Genomic DNA, 20,421 nt, shown 5'->3' with positions numbered 1-20,421 from the left:
TAAATTTACATTTTGCCTTACTCAAAGTATCAATCGTTCTCTCATTGGTTTATCTCTCTTTTCTTATTAATGTCGATTGTTTGCTTATTATTGTTTTCCAAAGCATTTTCATCGTGGGAACATTAGCGCTCCTTCGCAATTGTATTTATTTCGAATAGGTGCAGCTCAGGCAGTGTTCTAAGGCTAGGGATGCACGTCTGGAACACTCGCGCTGAGGGAGACGCGCTGAAATAGATGCGCAGCTTCGGTTTTTCTCTCACATCGAGAGCGAAGCTGCTTATCAATTTCAGTCAGCTCAGATCTCCTCTGAGCTTTCCTCTTGCCTGGAGAGGGACGCCCTTCTTGTCAGAGGGGTCTGTAGATAGTTTCTTTAAGGTTTGGACACCCCGTTTTCATTTAAAGGGGTCTGTATGGGATATATATTATTACATTTTGATACCTGTAAAGGTCTGTAACTTGGGCACAGGTTTGCCCTGGTGGGACACGCTCCCAGGCAACATCCCTCCTTAAAAAAAAAAAACAATGACTTGTGTGCAACTGGGGTGAAGTGTCCCGGGCTGAAACCCTATTAGACTTGTGTGACAACACAGCCCTGAAATTTATTTAGGCTGACACCCAGCCTTTATTAATATTAATCCGGGTTTTTTTCCCTTATATTTACTAACAATTATTTTATTTGCTTTAAACGGTACCCCTCATCTATAATAAATATGGAGTTTACTGATGAGGAGGAATCTTTTAACGCTGTAGATGTGTCTATAAACAGAGCAGTTTTGGAAGCTATTGGTCCGCTGAGGACAGGTTGTCACAGCAAATCGCATGCGAGTGCGCCTAATTTTAAGCCTCTGGCTTAACTCCCTCAGCTCTTCCTCTTCCCTCTAATGATTCACAGTCCTCATCGATTGGCGCAACTCCAGCAAAGTGTTATCACAAAGCAGGAGTTGATCACGATTTTTCCGACTGTGTAAACATTATCCTTTATCCCAGGGTGATTCCTCTCTTTCCCTATATTCTTCAGGTTTTCTGTCTGTTCAATCTTCTCATTCTCCATCCCATCAATATACTGATTCTTCTGGTGATCCCAATGATGATGCCATTCCATCTAGACCTTAGCTTCCTTCTTCTCAAACTCCACTCCAGGATTTGACAACCTAAATATCAGATATGTTGGATCCAGATTAAATTGTTCATCCTGGGTCTTCCGAACAGGCCCTCTCCGTCAAGGTCACGAATTATGTGGCGGGACGCATCCGGAAACCGTTAGAGAAGGAATCCCGTAATTGCCTCAGTAGTGAATGCCCCTGACCTTACTTGTTAAATAAAGTTGCCCTAACTCCTGAATTGGACCAGAGAATGTCCACATTCAAAAAATAATAATGAACGACTCTAAGAAGGGAACTGATAGATCCTGGCAGGCATGTCAGGATAAACTCCTGGATGTCCTGGGCCCATTAATGAAAAGCCTGGACATGGCTCAGGATGCTAAAGCCTCAGGAGGGTTAATTTGTCCTGAGATTTTCAGGTTGGGTGCAACGCGCTATTATTTTTCTGGGCAATGCAAACTGTGCTCTTTCTACGGAGTGTTAACACTCCTTGTTAATAATAGTAGAAGATTCCGAAGCGGGTGCTGTGGCTCAGGGAGGTTTATTTGAAGAACCTTTTATTGAAGAACTAGGGAAGTTTGTGAACACATTCACATCCTTGGACAAGTCACAGACTTCTATTAAAAGGGTTTTTCTTTCCTGAATTTTCCACGGGGCTGGTCGAGGCAGGGGCTGCTCGGCTGGCCGAGATCAAGCACACAACTCATTAAGAGGACAAGCCTCCAGACAAGGTCAATTGCAAGACCAAACCCGCTTCGCCAACTTCTACCCAACACAGGGCTGACGTTTCAAGAATCGAGGTGGCATACGAGCCTCCGCCACATCCTATTCTGGTAAGTGTTATCCCTTCGTCCCTTCTAATAGTAGGGGGCCGCTTGGCAATCAATCACAAGGGATATGTGGGTATTACAAATAATAAAAAGTTTTCAGATATAACTTTTGGGACTCCCAGGCAGGACTCCTGTCCACATCCCCTAGCTTTTTTTCCTCTCAGGATTCTGCTTTGGTGGACACAGAGGTTGTGTCATTGTTAGACAAAGGGGCTATTTTCCCCAGACAATGCCGCATCCTCTGGGGTTCATCAGCAACCTGTTCCTGGAGACTATTGGCTCAGTGTCCCAGAAAACTCTCCCTCCAATTGCAGATGACAGTCAACTTACTTCAAAAACTCGATTTTGTTATAAAATAGTCCAAATCCCTCTTAGTCTCTTCGCAAAGAGCAGACTTTCTAGGTTTCATCATAGATTCAGCCTCTGACACGTTAAGTCTTCCTTCTCTCCCAAAATGAAGATTCATCACAAACTGCGACTCACTCTGACCAAACAACTTAGGCAAATTGCTCGCCTAGTGGGGCTCCTTTCGTCTTCTATATAAGCAATTTTTCCCAGTCCTCTCCATTATTGAGCTCTTCAGCGTCTAAAGGGAATACGTTAACCCTTGGAATAGGGTTAACGTATTCTCAGAAAATCCTTCTCTCAGAAGAATCACGAGAGGAGCTCAATTGGAGGCTTTCACAAATGGAGGCCTGGAACGGCAGAGCAATCTTCGGCTCTGCCCCGGATCTCATTATTGAATCAGACGCCAGCAGATTAGGCTAGGGCGCACAATGTGAAGATTTTTTTCACCAGGGGAATATGGTCTCCAGAGGAACAAAATTTGCATATAAATTGTCGGGATGGAGGTTTTAGCTAGTTCTTTTGCAGTCAAGTGCTGGACCAAAGACTCAATTTAGTTGTGTGTTCTCCTAAAGATGGACAATATTTCAGCGGTCTGCTATATAAATCATCTAGGAGGCACTCGATCCAAAACATTTTCCCATCTGGCAACCAGCTTTTTGGCAATAGTTCATGGATCATCATATTTCCGTCAAAGCTCAATATCTACTGGGCAGTCAGAATCAGATTGCAGATGTTATTCCAGACTGTGGAAACTCCATCTTGAGTTTTTTTTCGCATCTCCAGGATCCATGGGTCTGTTCTCAGTTAGCCCTTTTGGCATCCAGGTTATATTACCAACTACCCAGATTCTTCAGTTGAAAACCGGATCCAATGGCAACTGCCACAGATGCTTTCCTACAGGACTGGAGTCAAGAGAAGGGATATACTTTTCCTCCCTTTGCGATGATTACTCGAACATCTGCTCAAGTACAACGGCAACAGTTTTGATTGCACCCATTTGGAAGCCTCAAGTTCGGTTTGGTTTCCAGTTCTTCTGGAACTTTCTTGGGATTCTCCAATTTGACTCTCCCTATTTTCCTCGCTTCTTCTCAATCCAGATCAAATGCCACATCAGATGATTCTGGAGGGGACCCTATCTTTGATGGCGTAGACGATGGTCTGTCCCAGGCCCTTTTGCAACAAGCTGAAGAGATTTTATCCAAAGTATGGGCTCCCAGCACATCTAAACGCTACAGGTCAGCATGGGGTCGACGGGCCCATTGGTGTTTACGGAGGAGTTTCAATCCAGTGGAAGTTGATGTAGTCCATGTTCTTAATTTTTTGGCTGACCTTGCAGCAAAAGGACTGGCATATTGATCCATTAATACTTTGAGATCAGCTGGTGGATGGTTTTCCTTTAGGGGAACATAAAGGTAGTGTGTTGTCTCCTTCATGGCTTCAGGCTTTCTCTAACTCTGGAGCCCCGTTATTTATCCCTTTGGTATGTCAATCAAGTTTTGAATCGGTTTTTGTCTTATCTAATTAGTCATTCAGATTGATATTTGTGACGATTTCAAAATGTAATTGATTATATGAGTTTACCTTGGTTGTTCTTTCTGTAAGATGTTTCTCTTAGAGGTTCCAAATACTTTATTTTTTTTTAAATTGTCCTTTATTCTTAGGAACTGAAATGGTGATGCAGGACACTTAACTGGGAATCACGGCATGTCTTGCGTGACGGAAGGGGAGAAACAGACAATGGACTATGTGTACCTGATTGGTTGTTACTGGTCTATTTGTTAAATAATAATCCGAGATGTGTTTGCCTCAGACTTTATTTCTGCGTATTCCATTAATATTGCCATGTGCTCGACAAAGCTGACTCTTCATTTAAACTGTGTAAGTTGACTTCCCTGTGAACTCAGTTTTTGTGTAAAACCATTTCCTTCTCTGGGCCTCTCCACTTATCTAACCAAGCTGACTTTCAGGATACCGAGCCACAGCTGTATCCTTCTTATCATTGTGCACGAACAGAACTGTACCTCTTCCCACCGCATTCCAGGGGCCTCCTGCAAGGGATATCCTCGTAAATTATCAAACCAACTGTGATAAGACTGACATTTGACAAATGAACTGTCACTTTGCCGTGTATTAGCAGGATACTCCCGAGACAGTGGGAGTACAAGCAGGAAAGACTAATCAAATGTATGTACGTCAGCAGGATGCTCTCGGGTTAAAAGGAGAACTGTTTGAAGCTTTTGTGTTCGCCAGATATGGAGGGGTGGCTTCCTGGTTGAAGGGGGGCAGCTTAACTATATAAGATTGTACGCTGCAGAATGAAGCAGCCAGCCTCCGTAGGAAAGTCATTCAGACTGTCCTGGGACACTGTGCTCAGCTCGAGCTATTATCTGTTTTACTAATAAAACTTTTCTCTTCCTCATCAGTCGTGACTCCGCCTGTTGTGTTCTTTGCTGGTAAGAGACCCTGAAGGCCTAGGGTGTCCCCTCCACCGCTGGGAGAGGTGAGCCTGCCTTTCCCGGTTCTTCAGTTGGCGCCCGAACAGGGACTCCATCAGTGGCACCCGCCGTCTGCTCGGAAGGAGGAGGAGGTTCACTGCAGGACTACCAAAGGGGGCGCCCCACAACTGATTTGGGAAGTATCTTTTTCCTCGTGGACCTGCGGTACTCCAGCGGTGCTCCCCCCTCTTTGTCTCAACGGGCGCCGGCGGCTCTGCCCTGACTGGAGTTCCTGACATAGCTGGCCCTGAGTTCGGAGTCCTGACTGAGGAGGAAGACAAGAGTAAGGTAAGGACAGGGTTAACCCCTGTCTTTTCTGTGTCTGTCTGGTAGGTGTCATTCGATCTTTGCAAAGACCGAAGTCAGTGGATGTTTTGTAAAATAATTAACTGTCATAATATATAGATTGCATATTTGCTTCCGTTGTTTCTGTTTTCCATCCACTGATACTAAGTTACAACTGTCTGTTTAAAATAATGCCGGCATTCAGTAAATTAAGGAAATGGTGCTGTTTTTGTTGTCAAGCGGACTCCCGCTTGGAGGAGTCTTGTCCGGCTCCTCCAATTGGAACTCCTTGCCATGAAATGTATGTAAAACACGGGGTGGGAAGTATAATATGGACTGACATATGGCGTAAAAAGACTAGGCATAGTGCTGAATTACAGTGGCCACTGCATGGGACTTTTGATGAACTGAAAATTGTTTTTTTAGAAGAAAGATTATTTGCAACCAAAAGTAGGCCTGGTATGTTTGATTCACTCAGGTTATGGCAGAAAGAGGGTAGACAAAAACGAATTAAAGCAGCAAAGGATGCTAAGAGACATAATGCAAAATCAGATGCTGAGAAAGCCCAAGAATATGACCGGCAGAATGCAGAGCAGGGATGGGCCCAGATAGATAGAAGACACCAGTTAGATACAGACAGGATATATGTGGTTCAACAAACACCTGAAAAAAAGAAAAGAGACCCCGAAAAGGATCCTCTCATGCAAGATGTCCTAGACTGCCCCCCTGTTTATACCCCAACAATATATCCAGCTTTACCCCCAATTGCTCAGATGCCCCAGCCATTAGGTTCACCAGTGAATGCAGTAACATTTGCCCTACCACCACAATCTGAACACCAGAGACCCCCAGCATCAGCTCCAGTGACCCCCAGGTCAGACTCCCCAAGCGCTTCAGCCCCCTTGCTACAAATAAAAGACGAGAGATCAGACGATGATGGCCTCACAATATCACCTCCCCCAGGACGTCCACGACGCAATAAACTGACAGAAGAAAGGAAAATTAACACAATGTTGCATAAATATATCTTAACACAGCCAAGCCTGGAGACTATTTGGCAGAATTTTGCTCAGTTTCAAGCAGTACAACAGGCAGACATGATACAACGTATGTGTGAGATACTAATGGAAAAATGGGACGAAAATTTAGATAGCAATCCCCCCTTGCAAGTACTCAGAATAAAACAGGAGGTAGCCACAGGCTATCATCAGGGAAAGGACCTTAAGGACTACCTCCGTCAGCTGTTAAGTTATAGGAAGAAATACCACCACAAGAGGGATAAAGAAACAGGTTCACCCAGTCCTTCACGTATTCCTTCCACTCACACAACACAGCACCCCTTAAGGGAAGTCCCACCCAGCTACGTTCCAGCCACAGGAGAGGGTGCCGCGGTAGTGCCCGCTCACTGGAAACAACAATTTGTGTACCAGCAATGGGATAGAACAGAGGTCCTAGCGCTAAAAGCCCACTTGCCTGACCCACGCAAGAATCCTGCCGGCTTCTATAAAGAATTTTCCCAAATAATAAGTCCACAAATATTGACTCTCATGGACATTAAAATGTTGTTTGGTACCCTTGTACCACAGGATATCTGGAAGACTATCATACAGAAAGACTATCCTGTTGAGCTAGGCGGTACCTGGGATCAACTGGACCACGAGGACAAAGACAGGAAGCCTGGTGACAAGCCGGGAGCCCTAATAGTAGCTCTCCCTGACAGACTTCTTACGCTTATACAGAAGTCCTTGCCCCCGCGATTAGTAGACTGGGATAGAATAGATACATGTAAACAAAAGAAAGACGAACACATTGCTGACTTTTTCTCTCGGTTTGAAAGGGCATACACTGACTTTAGTGGACAAGACACCTCTACCGAAGGTGGTATGCGGCTGTTTGTAGATAAATTTGTAAATTGCATATCACCTGAGGTGGCCTCAAAAATTCGGTTGACTGAGAGTACCTGGTCGACAAGCACTCCCATTGAGATACTTAATATGGCCCAATATTACGAGAATAGGGTTCATGAAGAGAAGGACAGAAAAGACAAACAAACAAAAGAGTTAAAAACTAAAATTCTAGTACAGCAGGCGTACCCCCAGAATAGGTCAATTCCCCGTGGACCTCAGTACCAAAATAATGGTCCCAACAGTTATCAGCCCCGCTATTCCCTGAGCTACAATCAGTGTGCCTATTGTAAAGAGGAAGGTCATTGGAAAAATGATTGCCCAAATAAAAACGGGTTTGCGCCCCAGACAAGAGGTAGAGGAGCGCCCCGTGGAGCACCCCGAGGTAGAGGACGGGGAGGTCCCCCACAGCAGGGACCTAATAGAGCCCATCAACAGCAAAATATAGCAGCCGCTGAAAATTACTTTGACAATAGTTCTGCCCAACGCCAGTATTATAATGATAATTATGATCCGGAAGAAGGTCAGGGCTTCTATTCCTGCTAGGACAGCTTAGGACAAGGGAGGATAGGACCCGTCCCAATCCCAGTTAAACAGAATGGCCCACATGTAGAAGTACAACTAGATGGTACTTCTAAGAATTTTTTAATTGACACTCGAGCCACTAAGAGTTCTGTTATGAAGGATGCGGTCCCTGGGGTCCCTTTGTCCAGCAATACTAACGTGTCTGTAGGATTCTCAGGCGTCCCAGTGATTAACCCCGTATCCAAGCCACTGGAACTCACAATTGGTCCCTACACTGTTGATTCTCCTCTAATACTTACCTCTGGTTGTAGTGAAAATTTGCTAGGTCTCGATTTACTGAAAAGATTACACGCCACTATATATTGTTCCCCTGATGGCGTGTACGTCACCATGGGTCCTCACGTGACACCCACCCAGTTCATAGCGTTACCACTCCCGCCTGAGCTAGAGATGCTCCCCGCTACACTTTGGGCTTCAAACAATGAAGATGTGGGCTGCCTTGATATTCCCCCGTTCTCCATCAAGTTAAAAGAGCATGCACTACTTCCCCGTCTGCCACAGTACAAGTTACCACATCACACTGAACAGGCCCTCAAGGACATTATATTGCAGCTGATTGATAAAGGGGTTGTTGAAGAGACCAGAGGTAATACATGTAACAGCCCCATACTCCCAGTACTCAAAAAGTCCGCTGATTCTTCCCATCAGCCCGGCCTACGCTTTGTGCTTGACCTTCGAGCAGTTAATAAAGTAGTGGAGCCTCAATTCCCTGTTGTACCCGACATTACCACCCTCCTAACAATGATACCCTCCACTGCTACCTGGTTCTCTCTAATTGATCTCAAGAATGCATTCTTTAGCATACCCATTCACCCGGACAGCAGACACATTTTTGGATTCTCCCTGGGCGGTCGCAGTTTTCGGTTCTGTCGCGCACCTCAGGGGTACACGGAATCACCCAGTGTTTTTAGCCAGGTGCTCAAGGGACAGCTGAATTCCTTTCAATTCCCCGCTGGTTCCGCCCTGGTACAATATGTTGATGATCTCCTTATTGCTTCTGACTCCCAAGAAAATTGCAAAAAAGACACAGTTGCACTTCTCACTTATCTATCCCAACACCATCACAAAGTATCCCTCACTAAATTACAGTATTGTCAACAGCAGGTTACCTATCTTGGTCACCTGCTGTCGAAGGAGGGACGTACACTTACCCCGGCCCGGGTACAAGCCATACGCAATATACCTGTCCCCACAACACAGAGGGAGGTCAGGGGATTCATTGGCATCACATCTTTTTGCCGCCAATGGATACCTAATTTTTCTCTCCTTATCAAGCCTTTCTTAGCACTCACCCACAAAGACTGCCCGGACACCGTTGTCTGGAATACTGAATGCCAGTCCAGCTTTGAAGATTTGAAGGACGCTCTCTGTTCAGCCCCTGTGTTAGGCACGCCTGACTATCATAAGCCCTTTACATTGTTTGTAAGTGAACATAACGGTTGCTCTCTCTCAGTCCTGACACAAGAACATGGTGGCAAACAACGACCATGTGCTTATTTTTCAGCCCTTCTGGATCCTGTTGCCAGGGCTCTTCCAAGCTGCCTACGGGCTGTAGCTGCAGCCGCAGTAGCAGTGCGCCAATCAGCTGGAATAGTTATGGATACTTCATTATTATTGTTGGTCCCACATGCCGTTGATGCCCTACTTAACAAAACTAAGACACAACACCTTACAAATGCCCGCCTGACCAGTTATGAGTTAACACTTCTTGCCAGTCACATCACCATCAAAAGATGCACTACCTTGAATCCCGCAACGTTATTACCCCTGACTGAAAGCTCTGAAGATACACATACTGATATACATGACTGCATTATCAGGACAGAGGAGGAAAAAAGGAAGGGTAGATCTGCAAGACACGCCTCTAAGTAACCCCCAAGGCACCTTGTACATTGATGGTTCATGTCTCAAATTACCTGATGGCACCACATCAGCTGCATATGCTATCACAACACGAACGGCAGTAGTTGAAGCACGTCGGATACCACATAATTCAGCACAAGCGGCTGAGTTAGTGGCACTGATTAGAGCCTGTGAAATAAGCACAGATTTAGATGTCAATATCTACACTGACAGTCAATACGCGTTTGGAGTGGCACACAATTTTGGCAGATTGTGGGCGGAAAGAGGCTTTCTCACATCACACGGCACCCACATACAACATGGGGGGTTAATACACAGACTGCTCTCCGTTCTAGCCCTGCCACGGACCATGGCCATTGTGAAATGCAGCGCACACAGAAAGATCACTGATCACGTAGGGAAAGGGAACGCCTTTGCAGATCAGGTAGCGAAGGAAACAGCACGTCAGACGAAAAACCAGATGTATGTAGCGGGACCGGCCAGATGGGTCCCAGATAACGGGATGTTTGAGGACACGGTAGAGAGTGTGAAAAGCATACAGGCAGAAGCGACGGAAGTTGAATTGGCATCATGGAAGGAGACACACGCGAGGTTTAATGAAGAAACAGGGTGTTGGACAGACTTATCAGAAGCCCAGAGATGGATGCTTCCTGATGGGTATGTCCTTCCTGTAGTGACAATGGCTCATGGTCCAGCACACATCAGTCCAGCAGGGATATGCAAACTTCTTGCCCCTGTCTGGTACAACAAAAATATTCCAAAGGCAGCTGAGAAGTTGGTTAAACACTGTATGATTTGCATGCAACACAATCCTGGCAAGGGCATTAAAGTACCTCCCGGCCATTTCGCGCCCCCTGATTATCCATTTGAAGCTATACAGATGGATTACATCGAAAGGGAAAGATGTAACAATTTGAAGTATGTATTGGTGGTCGTCTGCATGTTTAGCAAATGGGTAGAAGCCTATCCTACAAGGGACAACACAGCCCTCACAACTGCTAAGGTACTCTTGAAAGAGTTCTTTCCCCGGTTTGGAATGCCTCGAATTGCATGGTCAGACAATGGCAGCCATTTTACAGGTCAGGTGATGAAAAAGGTGTGTGAAGGATTGGGAATTAGACAGAAATTCCATGCTGCCAACCATCCACAAGCTGCAGGACTAGTTGAGAAATATAATGGTTCACTCAAATTGAAGTTGTCCAAAATATGTGCTGACAAAGGCATATCGTGGCCTGATGCTCTCCCCCTGGCCCTGTTGTCACTTCGGGCTACACCACATTCCAAGTCAGGTCTCTCGCCATATGAAGTGTTCATGGGGAGACCGGCTAATGTGTGGGGAGTTCCAAGGCCAAAGAAATACTCAGATTTACCATACCCTGTATTGATGGATTACCTCAATGAACTCACTAACTCTTTACGTCTCATTCATCAGCAGGTGAAGGATATTCTGCCACCATTACCTCTTACTCCAGGCCACTGTATCGAGCCTGGTGACTGGGTCCTCACCAAGAATTTCCAGCGCAAAAAGAGTCTCGAGCCCCGGTGGAAAGGCCCTCGCCAAGTACTCCTTGCTACCAGGACTGCTGTGAAAGTCGAGGGAGCAAAGAATTGGATCCACGCTTCACACTGCAAAAGGGTACCTTTGCCCTTACCATACGATCAGTGGGTGAAAGAGGGTCAAGGTGACGACGAATGCGAGAAAGTACCCACTTTTGTTCCTTTCAGTGACGCGCAGATAGAGTGGACAGCCACCCAGGAGGAGAGTGATTCGGTCCTTCGGGGAGCAACACCTGAAGGTGTTCCAGTTGTTCCCTTGTTTCCGGATCAGACTGAGCCTGGTTCTGCGAGATATGACCTCCGCAAACGTCACCAACATTGAATAGATGATTCATCGTTTACCTGTTGCATCCAGCCAAACATTCGCTGCAGGGCCGTGATTTTGTCCGGTGTGGCGGACCAGAGAGTGTCAATAGGACTGCTGGAATCACCCACCGGTGGAGCAACCACCAGTCACGGGCAGCACCTAGGGGAGGCTGGGTGGCACGCAGGTACTGAATAACTAAATTTGATATTGATCACTGCCAGTGAGAAGAGCAGACTTGAGAAAGGAAAAGGACTATGTATTCAGATTACGAGAAGAACGTACAGAGACAGAAACTGAGAAAAATTAAACATTTTAAAAAATTGTTTGGTCCACGTACAACGTGTCTGGCGATAATTGTAGTGCTTCTTGTCATATTAGCGTGCATTGGCTGGACCATCCACACTGCTACAGAGAAAAGACAGCCTCCTACACCAACGTCTGCGCCCATGCATACACATGTATCTCTACCACCTGAGATACATGCCAGGAGACAAGAATATGACAATAATACGTTCATCCAGATGCTACATCAACATCAACTTGTTACAAACTTGACAGACTGTTGGGTTTGTGGTAATTTTCCTCATACGGCTGCTCATGCATTTCAGTTTCCAGTCTTTCCTGTAACGGCTGCCTACACTTGTTCCTTAATGTCCAATGTTTCAATACAGACCCCCCTACCCGGTTCTAGGCCTGTGAGACGACCTGGTATCATAACGAACAACACACTCTTTGAAGACTTTATCCTTCAGTTTCAAGCCAAGATACACATCGCGTGCAATTGTACGGATTCTCCAACAATGCGTAGGATCATGACCTTGCCCCGCTATCCACTCATGGAATATACATTTGGTCCGGTCTCCATGAAACCAAAAACAATATCTATCAGACCTCGGCAGGCCCCACTCTGTATCTGCGGACAAGGACGCATACCTGTCGGAGTCAGTGTCTGTAATGCGACCATCACGTACAACACCTCCACCCCTTACCTCAATGCACCTACAGGACTATACTTTGTATGTGGGAGTAAGGCCTACACCTGGCTGCCACCTGGTTGGAGCGGCATTTGCTATATTGCCTTCCTTCTCCCACCAACGTTCAACAAGCCACCTACGTATCATCGACAAAGAAGAGATACTGTAGACCAAACAGACACTTCCGCACAGCTGTTCATGGATATAACAAAAGGACTGCTACCCTTTTGGGGGCCCTCGGTGAACAGTCTGCAAATACGACGACTAACGCGAGTCTTGGAGGCTACGATAAATGAAACAGCTGGAGCACTTGCCAATAACACCGCAGAACTCCAAGCTACCAGGATGGTAGCTCTTCAGAACAGAATGGTGCTTGACGTCATACTAGCAGATAGGGGTGGAGCTTGTCGCATCATAGGGGCCAGCTGCTGCGTTTACATACCAGATAATTCACCCTCAGTATTTGCAGCCATTTCAAGATTACATAAAATAGCATCGGTTATACATGAGGACAACGGTACGCCTTGGTCTTGGACTTCAGGTCTGTGGCAGGTGTTGGTCTCCTGGGGTTGGAAGGTTTTGATATTCCTGGCTATCATAGCTGCCACATTCTTCACATGCTGTCTATGCGTACAATGTGGTCCTGCATTGTGTGGGGTCTGTGCTTCGATGTTAACACCCAAACCCACCAATATCAAAGAGAATACTGAGCGACTAATGCTTCAACAACAAATTGATGAGCTTCTAAAGATCGAAGTGAATTGAACAGAAATTTGCCTCGCAATGGCAAAAGGAGGGATTGTTAAATAATAATCCGAGATGTGTTTGCCTCAGACTTTATTTCTGCGTATTCCATTAATATTGCCATGTGCTCGACAAAGCTGACTCTTCATTTAAACTGTGTAAGTTGACTTCCCTGTGAACTCAGTTTTTGTGTAAAACCATTTCCTTCTCTGGGCCTCTCCACTTATCTAACCAAGCTGACTTTCAGGATACCGAGCCACAGCTGTATCCTTCTTATCATTGTGCACGAACAGAACTGTACCTCTTCCCACCGCATTCCAGGGGCCTCCTGCAAGGGATATCCTCGTAAATTATCAAACCAACTGTGATAAGACTGACATTTGACAAATGAACTGTCACTTTGCCGTGTATTAGCAGGATACTCCCGAGACAGTGGGAGTACAAGCAGGAAAGACTAATCAAATGTATGTACGTCAGCAGGATGCTCTCGGGTTAAAAGGAGAACTGTTTGAAGCTTTTGTGTTCGCCAGATATGGAGGGGTGGCTTCCTGGTTGAAGGGGGGCAGCTTAACTATATAAGATTGTACGCTGCAGAATGAAGCAGCCAGCCTCCGTAGGAAAGTCATTCAGACTGTCCTGGGACACTGTGCTCAGCTCAAGCTATTATCTGTTTTACTAATAAAACTTTTCTCTTCCTCATCAGTCGTGACTCCGCCTGTTGTGTTCTTTGCTGGTAAGAGACCCTGAAGGCCTAGGGTGTCCCCTCCACCGCTGGGAGAGGTGAGCCTGCCTTTCCCGGTTCTTCATATTCCTTTTGGTCATTTTTTTTATTGTACTCCGATTCCCAATGTGTCATGGATATAGTAGTTTCTTATATTGAATGTTCGGCTGCTATTTAATAAAGTTGAGAAAGATGGGCATAAGCCTCGCCTTCGAGTCCTTAATAGAATTTAAACTTTCCGTTACGATAGCTAGGACATTTTTCATTCTTCCCAATTGTTTTGGATGCAACTGTGTGCAATTTTCCTATGGAAAACAACATGGGTAAAATTAGTTTTGCTATCCCGACCTTTTTTGTTTCTTGGCCTCTAAACTTTCCAGAAAAGAGCAGAGGTGGATGGGAAATTGACAAATCTTCATGAATCTTTCCAACAAATGGAGCCAAAGTTATAAGAAAACAAAAAAATCTATTTCCTATGAAAATGTGGTACACACACACACACACACACACACACACTTATATTTTAATTCCCACTGAAAAACAAATGGACAAATTAGTTAGTTCTAGTAACTATAACTCATGCACTAGGGGAACTATAACTCAAGCCCTTACCATGCACAGCTAATTACCCCACATATTATATCATTCATGACATCATCTATGGCATAATTGATATTATCATTTGCAGTAAAATTATAGGCGAGTAAACTGTGCATGGCGGGGGTGTGAGTTAAAGTTACCTTGAATGTTTGATTTGTTCTACATTCGTCCATCAACTGTTCTTTTTGCATTTGTTGCCCCAATTGGGAAGGGTATGCCCAGATGTGGGTCCTGTGCTCGCTATGCCACCAGATTCAAGCTTGCCTGACTGAAGAGAGGTGATACCCTGAAACCAGTCCCAGGATGCTGGTTTCTGGTCTGTTTTTTTCTAGTGAATTTCTTTTTTTTTTGTTTTTTTTTCAGCAGTTAAAGTTATTTCAAGTAACTATAACTCACACCCTCATCATGCAGTTTTCTAATTATCACTGCAATGTTTGCAATAAAATTATTAATCTCAAAGATGCCATAGAAGGTGTCATCAATGATATAATATGTGGAGTAATTAGCTGTGCATGGGGAAATCGTGAGTTATAGTTACCGTAGGGTGCAAGTTATAGCTACTTGAAATAACGAACTATAAAACTGCTGAATTTCTATGGTTTTGTATGAGTAAATTCGGAACCGAACTAGAACGTGCCTGCAACCTTTGTTTTTCCCCCCATTTTTAACAGTAAATATATAGATCTATCTGCCAGCAAAGACCAAAAGGTTGTTCTTCTATCCAGCCCTACTACTGGACATACTGTACTACCAATGCGGTGCTCATGCATGGAAAACTTGCTTACCTGGGATCATAATTTTCCATTATAGTTTTCTTCAGTCATTTTGGGTGTTATCAAGCATGTGCAGTGATGGTACACATGAAGGTCCTGTTACTCCTTGGCCATTTTGGGAGTCTAACAGGTATAGTTCTAATTAACTATACCAGCTTCAACTTGCACGCTAATGCTAAAGTGCTGCATTACAATATTGACATCACCAGAAGTAGTAAGGCAACTATGTTGACGGTAGAAAAGTTAATGTGTTGGAAGAGGAAGAACTGAGGGAGCAGGGTCAGGGGAGCAGAACATGGCAGTAAAGATACAAAGTGGGGAATCTAGCAGGCATCTTCCAAAAGACAGAGTGATAAGGTAGCCATTTAGTAGAAAGGAAGTTAAAGTGATCAATAGAAGGTGGCATCTTTCAGGAACCTCGAAGAGGAAGGGGAGAATGTGCAGAAATAAAAGGCTTCTTAGTTGTCATCCTAGTTCTCTTCATCAAAATCATAAGCACAGAACTTGCCCTGCCCATGTTCGGGTTCCCCAAGCACTTTGCAAAATTACATATGTATGTGCAAGCTCTTGCTGTAGACAAAAAAAAGCACATACATAAAAACAATTTACTATGTAGCCTTAAGGAGGCTAGGAACTGCCACATTTCATTCATTTTTCATGTTAAAAATGTTTCCAATTCTATTAAAACAGTCACTTTGTTTATAGTGGCTTGAAATATCACTCACAAAGTGCTTGAAAAATGTAAAATAACAGCAATGCAGGGCAATGCTAGCAGGCAGGCTACGCAAGTAATAAAAGTGACACTATGACTTCAATGGCCTCAACTTTCCTCCGGTGTCCAATTGTGCCCCCGAGTTGACAAGTCAGTTCATGTTTTAGCTTCTGGCAACAGAATTCTGGATCGGGGAACTCGTTTTTTTTTTGCTTTTTTTTTTTAAACTAAAAAAAAAAAAAAGTTAAAAACCTGGTTTCATCCACCCCACACCCATTTTCTGACTGAAATCTTATTTTTTCCCCAATCAGAATGCCTTCGATTTCTTTTTGTCAAGTGACCTAAACCACAGCAATAAAAAAGCCCAGCCGGATTCCCATGATCTCTGCATTGTACACCTACCAGAGGAAACGTGGTATATCCATGACGTCGAAACCAAGACCACCTCCAACAAAATCAAAAAGTCCCTCTCTATCAACATCAAGACCGTCTTTTGCTTTTCCATCATAGAGGCCTTGGTGATTTGCCTGGTCACCTTTAAAAGGAGACGAGGGCCACATTCTGACTGAGCAGGCCAGGGTGTTCTCAGCCACCAGTGAAATAATGCCTCTGATTAGTCTGTTGCCTACTCCTGTATCGAGACAGTTTGTCTCTCCAGACTCTTCTACTGCACCACCTGCTGCTTCTCTAGCTTTAAACGTCACCACAGCAACTGAAGTAACTAATGGCCCCTCAAATGCCACCTAAAACTGCCCCTATAGAGAAACCACGGAAAAGTAGATAATGTACTAGATCTTGTTCCCTTCCAAGGCACAGAAGTAAAAGGTGAAGTTTTATCAGGACTTCTAGAACATTGCTTGTGTGAGAACTTACCCAACCCAGAATAGAGGACGCTGAGTTCCTGGCTGCCAGGGTTCCAGGAGGTGCTGTGGCTACAGACAACTGAGTGTGCAGGTTGAAGTAACTTAAAGTAGTCTATAGGGAAATAAACAGGCAACACTGGCTGCATGATTTAAAAGCACCAGTTGTTAGTGATTACTACAGTAGGTGTGAGGAGGCCTGAACTTGGTACTAAGATCACCAAGCGTGAAGGTGTCAGCTATAAAAATTAAAACTTTTTTTTTTAAAAGTCGACCTAACATAGCCTGCAGCGATTCTCCTTTTGTATTATTTATTCTGCTGAGGGAACCAATTGAAGACTTGTCGGAGGACAGGAGACCCGGAAGCGGGCAATGAATTGTATCAAGAAATCCACTGAGAAACATTCTGGATTAATACAGAATTGGCTGCATTATACAGAGACCAAGGGCTGTAAAAGAAGAAGAACCAGCTATCCTAGTTTAGTCTAAATAAAATATTATAACAGGTTATTGGTAGCTTCAGTAGTTATTGGTGAAGACAGGGCTCCAATGTTTTGGCAGGGTGATATTCAGCTCCTAACACAAGCAGACTAAAACTCTCCCTAGTCTGCCTACAAAGTTTTTAATGACTGCAAAGGTGACAACAGGTCCAAGAAAAGGACATCTATGATAACCAGTGACAGCAGCTAAATACGCTTTACAGAATAAAAATCAAAAGATCAGATTTTGGCAAATAGAAAAGATAATGAAGTATTGTCTGTTCTTAGTGTCCTTGAATCAATCTGCTTAACCAGTCTCCAGCCAGCCCCTCTTCCTTTTTGTTAAACGACATTCTTGAGAACACAAGAAGATTCAAATGTCTGTTTTGAGGTATCCAGGAGGAAAGTGATGAAGATGAGCAGCGAAAGATTGATGAAGGCTCATGCCTGACAGAAGGTCAGGTTTATGCAGTAACCATCTTCTTGGCTCTCTGGACAAGCTGTTCATTTTCCTTGCAATGCAAGTTTTTGTGTGAGAGGCAAGCCGAATCTCAAAGTGTGCATCACAAATGATTGAAATGAAAGAGACTTCTGGAAGGTGGCACCTGTCAACATTATCTTTCTTAGTGATCATGGACACAAATCTGTACGGTCTCCTGTTGTCAGCTTCAAATTACCTTCTAGGCAGCCGAAGAGCTGCTGTGGAGTTTGGCAATTGGGAGTATGAGCAGGAAGATTCCATCAACTAAGAAGAAAGGAAAGCTGTCTGTATAGCACATGGCTGATTTCTGTAAGTTGGAGACTCTGATGTTTGGCAAACAGTGTGTCCTTTGAAGAACAGGTTTCCTGACACCTGTTTCCAGAACAACCCCCAGTACCTTGACTAATATAATTGTTTTGGGATGGTCAGAATGTCCCAAAATGTTAGCGTAGGACAACATATCCTCAGCAGATCACGGAATGTGGACTCCAAGATTCAACCATCCTAGTAGAGAGAGAAAATCTAACCTCATACCTTGAAGATCACATTTTACCTCACTGGAAAAGGCATTATTTTATCTTGAGGTCTATTCTTCATTTCCTGGAATGGCACGAAGCAAACAGTTTGCCTGTAGAATGCAATACCCTACACTCCGGAGGCAACAAAGCCCAAAGTGTCCTGCAGAATGGAACTTCCATCAGCAAAGAAATGGACTGCCATAATGCTGGGTCCAGAATAAACCCACATAACTGAAAAAATTGAGATTTGGCCACATCAAAGAGCAAATTATTAGCAGTATTGACAGTTAACCAATATGCCTTTGGTGATAGGCTTCAAACTAGACAATAATTCAAATATGAATACAAGTGCACACTCCAATGGTGCAATAAGCTACCAGTTGAGTTGTGACCTTTACAAAGATATTTAGGGAAGAGGAGGCAAGATGGCTCAGTAAGTTTAAACACTCACCATAGACATTCCTATGACCTAAAAGGTCTTGTATTTGAATTTCAACAAGGCCATCTCAGATTCCTCTCCTTCCATGACTGAACTCAAGGTGAGTATCATTAAATTGGTTACGAGTAACACATTATTTAAAGTGATTAGAAACAGTAGGGCTGTGGTATTGAAGACTGTGAACAAACAAATTACTAATTAGTACCACACACAAAGTAATGGGTATCTCCAGCCATAGAACACACATTTCCTCTGAAATATAGATGCACAAGTATGCAACTTTAAGGTCTATCACCAATAGGGACACTATTAGCTCTGCACAGTGGATGAGATTTGGGCCAAAGAGATGCTATCTTCATAATATTCTTTTGGCAAAACAGGATTGACGAAGTGGAGGAACATGATAGTAGGCAGAGATTTGATATTCGAGTCTCTTACAAAAGTAACAAGCATTTACAATGCGACGGGTCTCGCGTTTGCTGATGTTAGAGCTGATCGCGTTGTAAACTCTTAACCTGACTTTTCACCTATCGGGCAAAAGTGTATTTATGTACACAACCCGAAAAAGTGAATTCAATGTTGTGAAGCGCTCGACTTCTGCCAAGCGAGATCGCGCTCTAAATTAGAGAAAAAAAAAGTCCACGAACCCGATGGAAAACAGCGAGCCTCGCATGTTTTCTGTACTTCGTCGCTGCGCTCGAGGAGGGCTTGCCACCGGAAAAGGCATGCCATATGCGTGCCTTCGACTAATGAAAGCAAGCGGATTTTATTAGGGAAGCCCACGAACCAATAAAAGGCACTGAGGTGAAGTTGACAGGGCTCGGAGCCCTTTTCTAAATACTAAAGAGTCTCCCTGCGTTACGCATGCGCGGGCGCATGCAACGCAGGCTCGACCCTAAAAAAGGAACTCCCGGTTGCTCATAGTGCCTACGTACACACTTCTAGCCAACAATATCAGCTCTTCACTACAGGGATGTGGAATTCCTATCGCCCGACGCCCGGGACATCTTGTCTGGGGTCAAGGGCAACAAGTTTGTATGTTTACTTTGTCCTTGGGACAAGTAGGCCCAACCCTCTGCAGCACAAACCCTTTGGCTGCCTGTTTACAGAGAGTGGAACTCTCTGCAGTTGAGGTAATGTGTTTCCAAAAGATAATGCTGTTCGAACTTGTATTTATGGTTCATTATTTGAAATCCTTCAATATTAGGGTGAGTGCTGTAAATAAATGTTTTAAGGTCACACTTCACTACTGACGTTGGTACCAGTACAAAAAAACAAAACGTGTATACACATGTTTGAAAAGTTTAGGCTATGAGGCTAAGTATAATGCTCCCAGAATGCTCTCTGATTAGATGCAAATGAAGTGTCATTTAGTAAAATGTGTTGGTGCATGCTAGTATTTCCCAAAAATATTTCTAATGGAAAATCAGTGTAACCATTTTCAACACGATTATGGGAAGCATGAAAATAAACAAACACTGACAAAGCCAACTGATCTGACATATTTTTATAAGTCTTTTAGTTTCATCAATGCGTGTCTTGTTTTGAATTGGCTTTTGTAACACTTTATTGTTGTGGGAGCTATCAGGCCCTCAACACTGTAACAAACACTGGCAAAAAAAAAAAAACGTTTTTGAACTCTAAAAGCACACGTTGCCACCAGTGGCATAACAAAGGCCCCGCAGCCGCCCTCCTGGGGGCCCCTTCAGCACAGCACCTGGCCTGAGTGAGTCTGGAGAGGGGGCTCCTCCATGTTCTTTGCAAAGGGGCACCCTCCAGTTTTGTTACGTCACTGATTGCCACTGTAGTTCCCGACACTGAACAAAACTACTTTGTGTGCCAA

At 44.2% G+C, this 20,421-nt stretch overlaps 2 protein-coding genes across 3 annotated transcripts in view; one reads left to right on the top strand and one right to left on the bottom strand.

The window, feature by feature from the left end:
• Window positions 1–20,421, bottom strand: part of SPRING1 (SREBF pathway regulator in golgi 1) — a 105,495-nt gene that overhangs the window by 35,309 nt on the left and 49,765 nt on the right. The gene's annotated exons all lie outside the window — the stretch shown is intronic.
• Window positions 4,073–13,016, top strand: LOC138266114 (uncharacterized). The gene is made up of 2 exons (XM_069214506.1): window positions 4,073–5,059; window positions 10,846–13,016. The coding sequence occupies exon 2, from the start codon at window positions 11,532–11,534 to the stop codon at window positions 13,014–13,016; it is 1,485 nt and encodes a 494-aa protein (XP_069070607.1). The 5' UTR covers window positions 4,073–5,059; window positions 10,846–11,531.

Source organism: Pleurodeles waltl, chromosome 11 (genome assembly GCF_031143425.1).
Source record: "Pleurodeles waltl isolate 20211129_DDA chromosome 11, aPleWal1.hap1.20221129, whole genome shotgun sequence".
In the NCBI taxonomy this organism is placed as follows: domain Eukaryota; kingdom Metazoa; phylum Chordata; class Amphibia; order Caudata; family Salamandridae; genus Pleurodeles; species Pleurodeles waltl.
This window is presented reverse-complemented; position numbering and strand designations above follow the sequence as displayed.

Excerpts from the sequence above, each read along its gene's own strand:
- LOC138266114 (XM_069214506.1), top strand. The coding sequence starts at position 11,532 with ATGTATTCAGATTACGAGAAGAACGTACAGAGACAGAAACTGAGAAAA.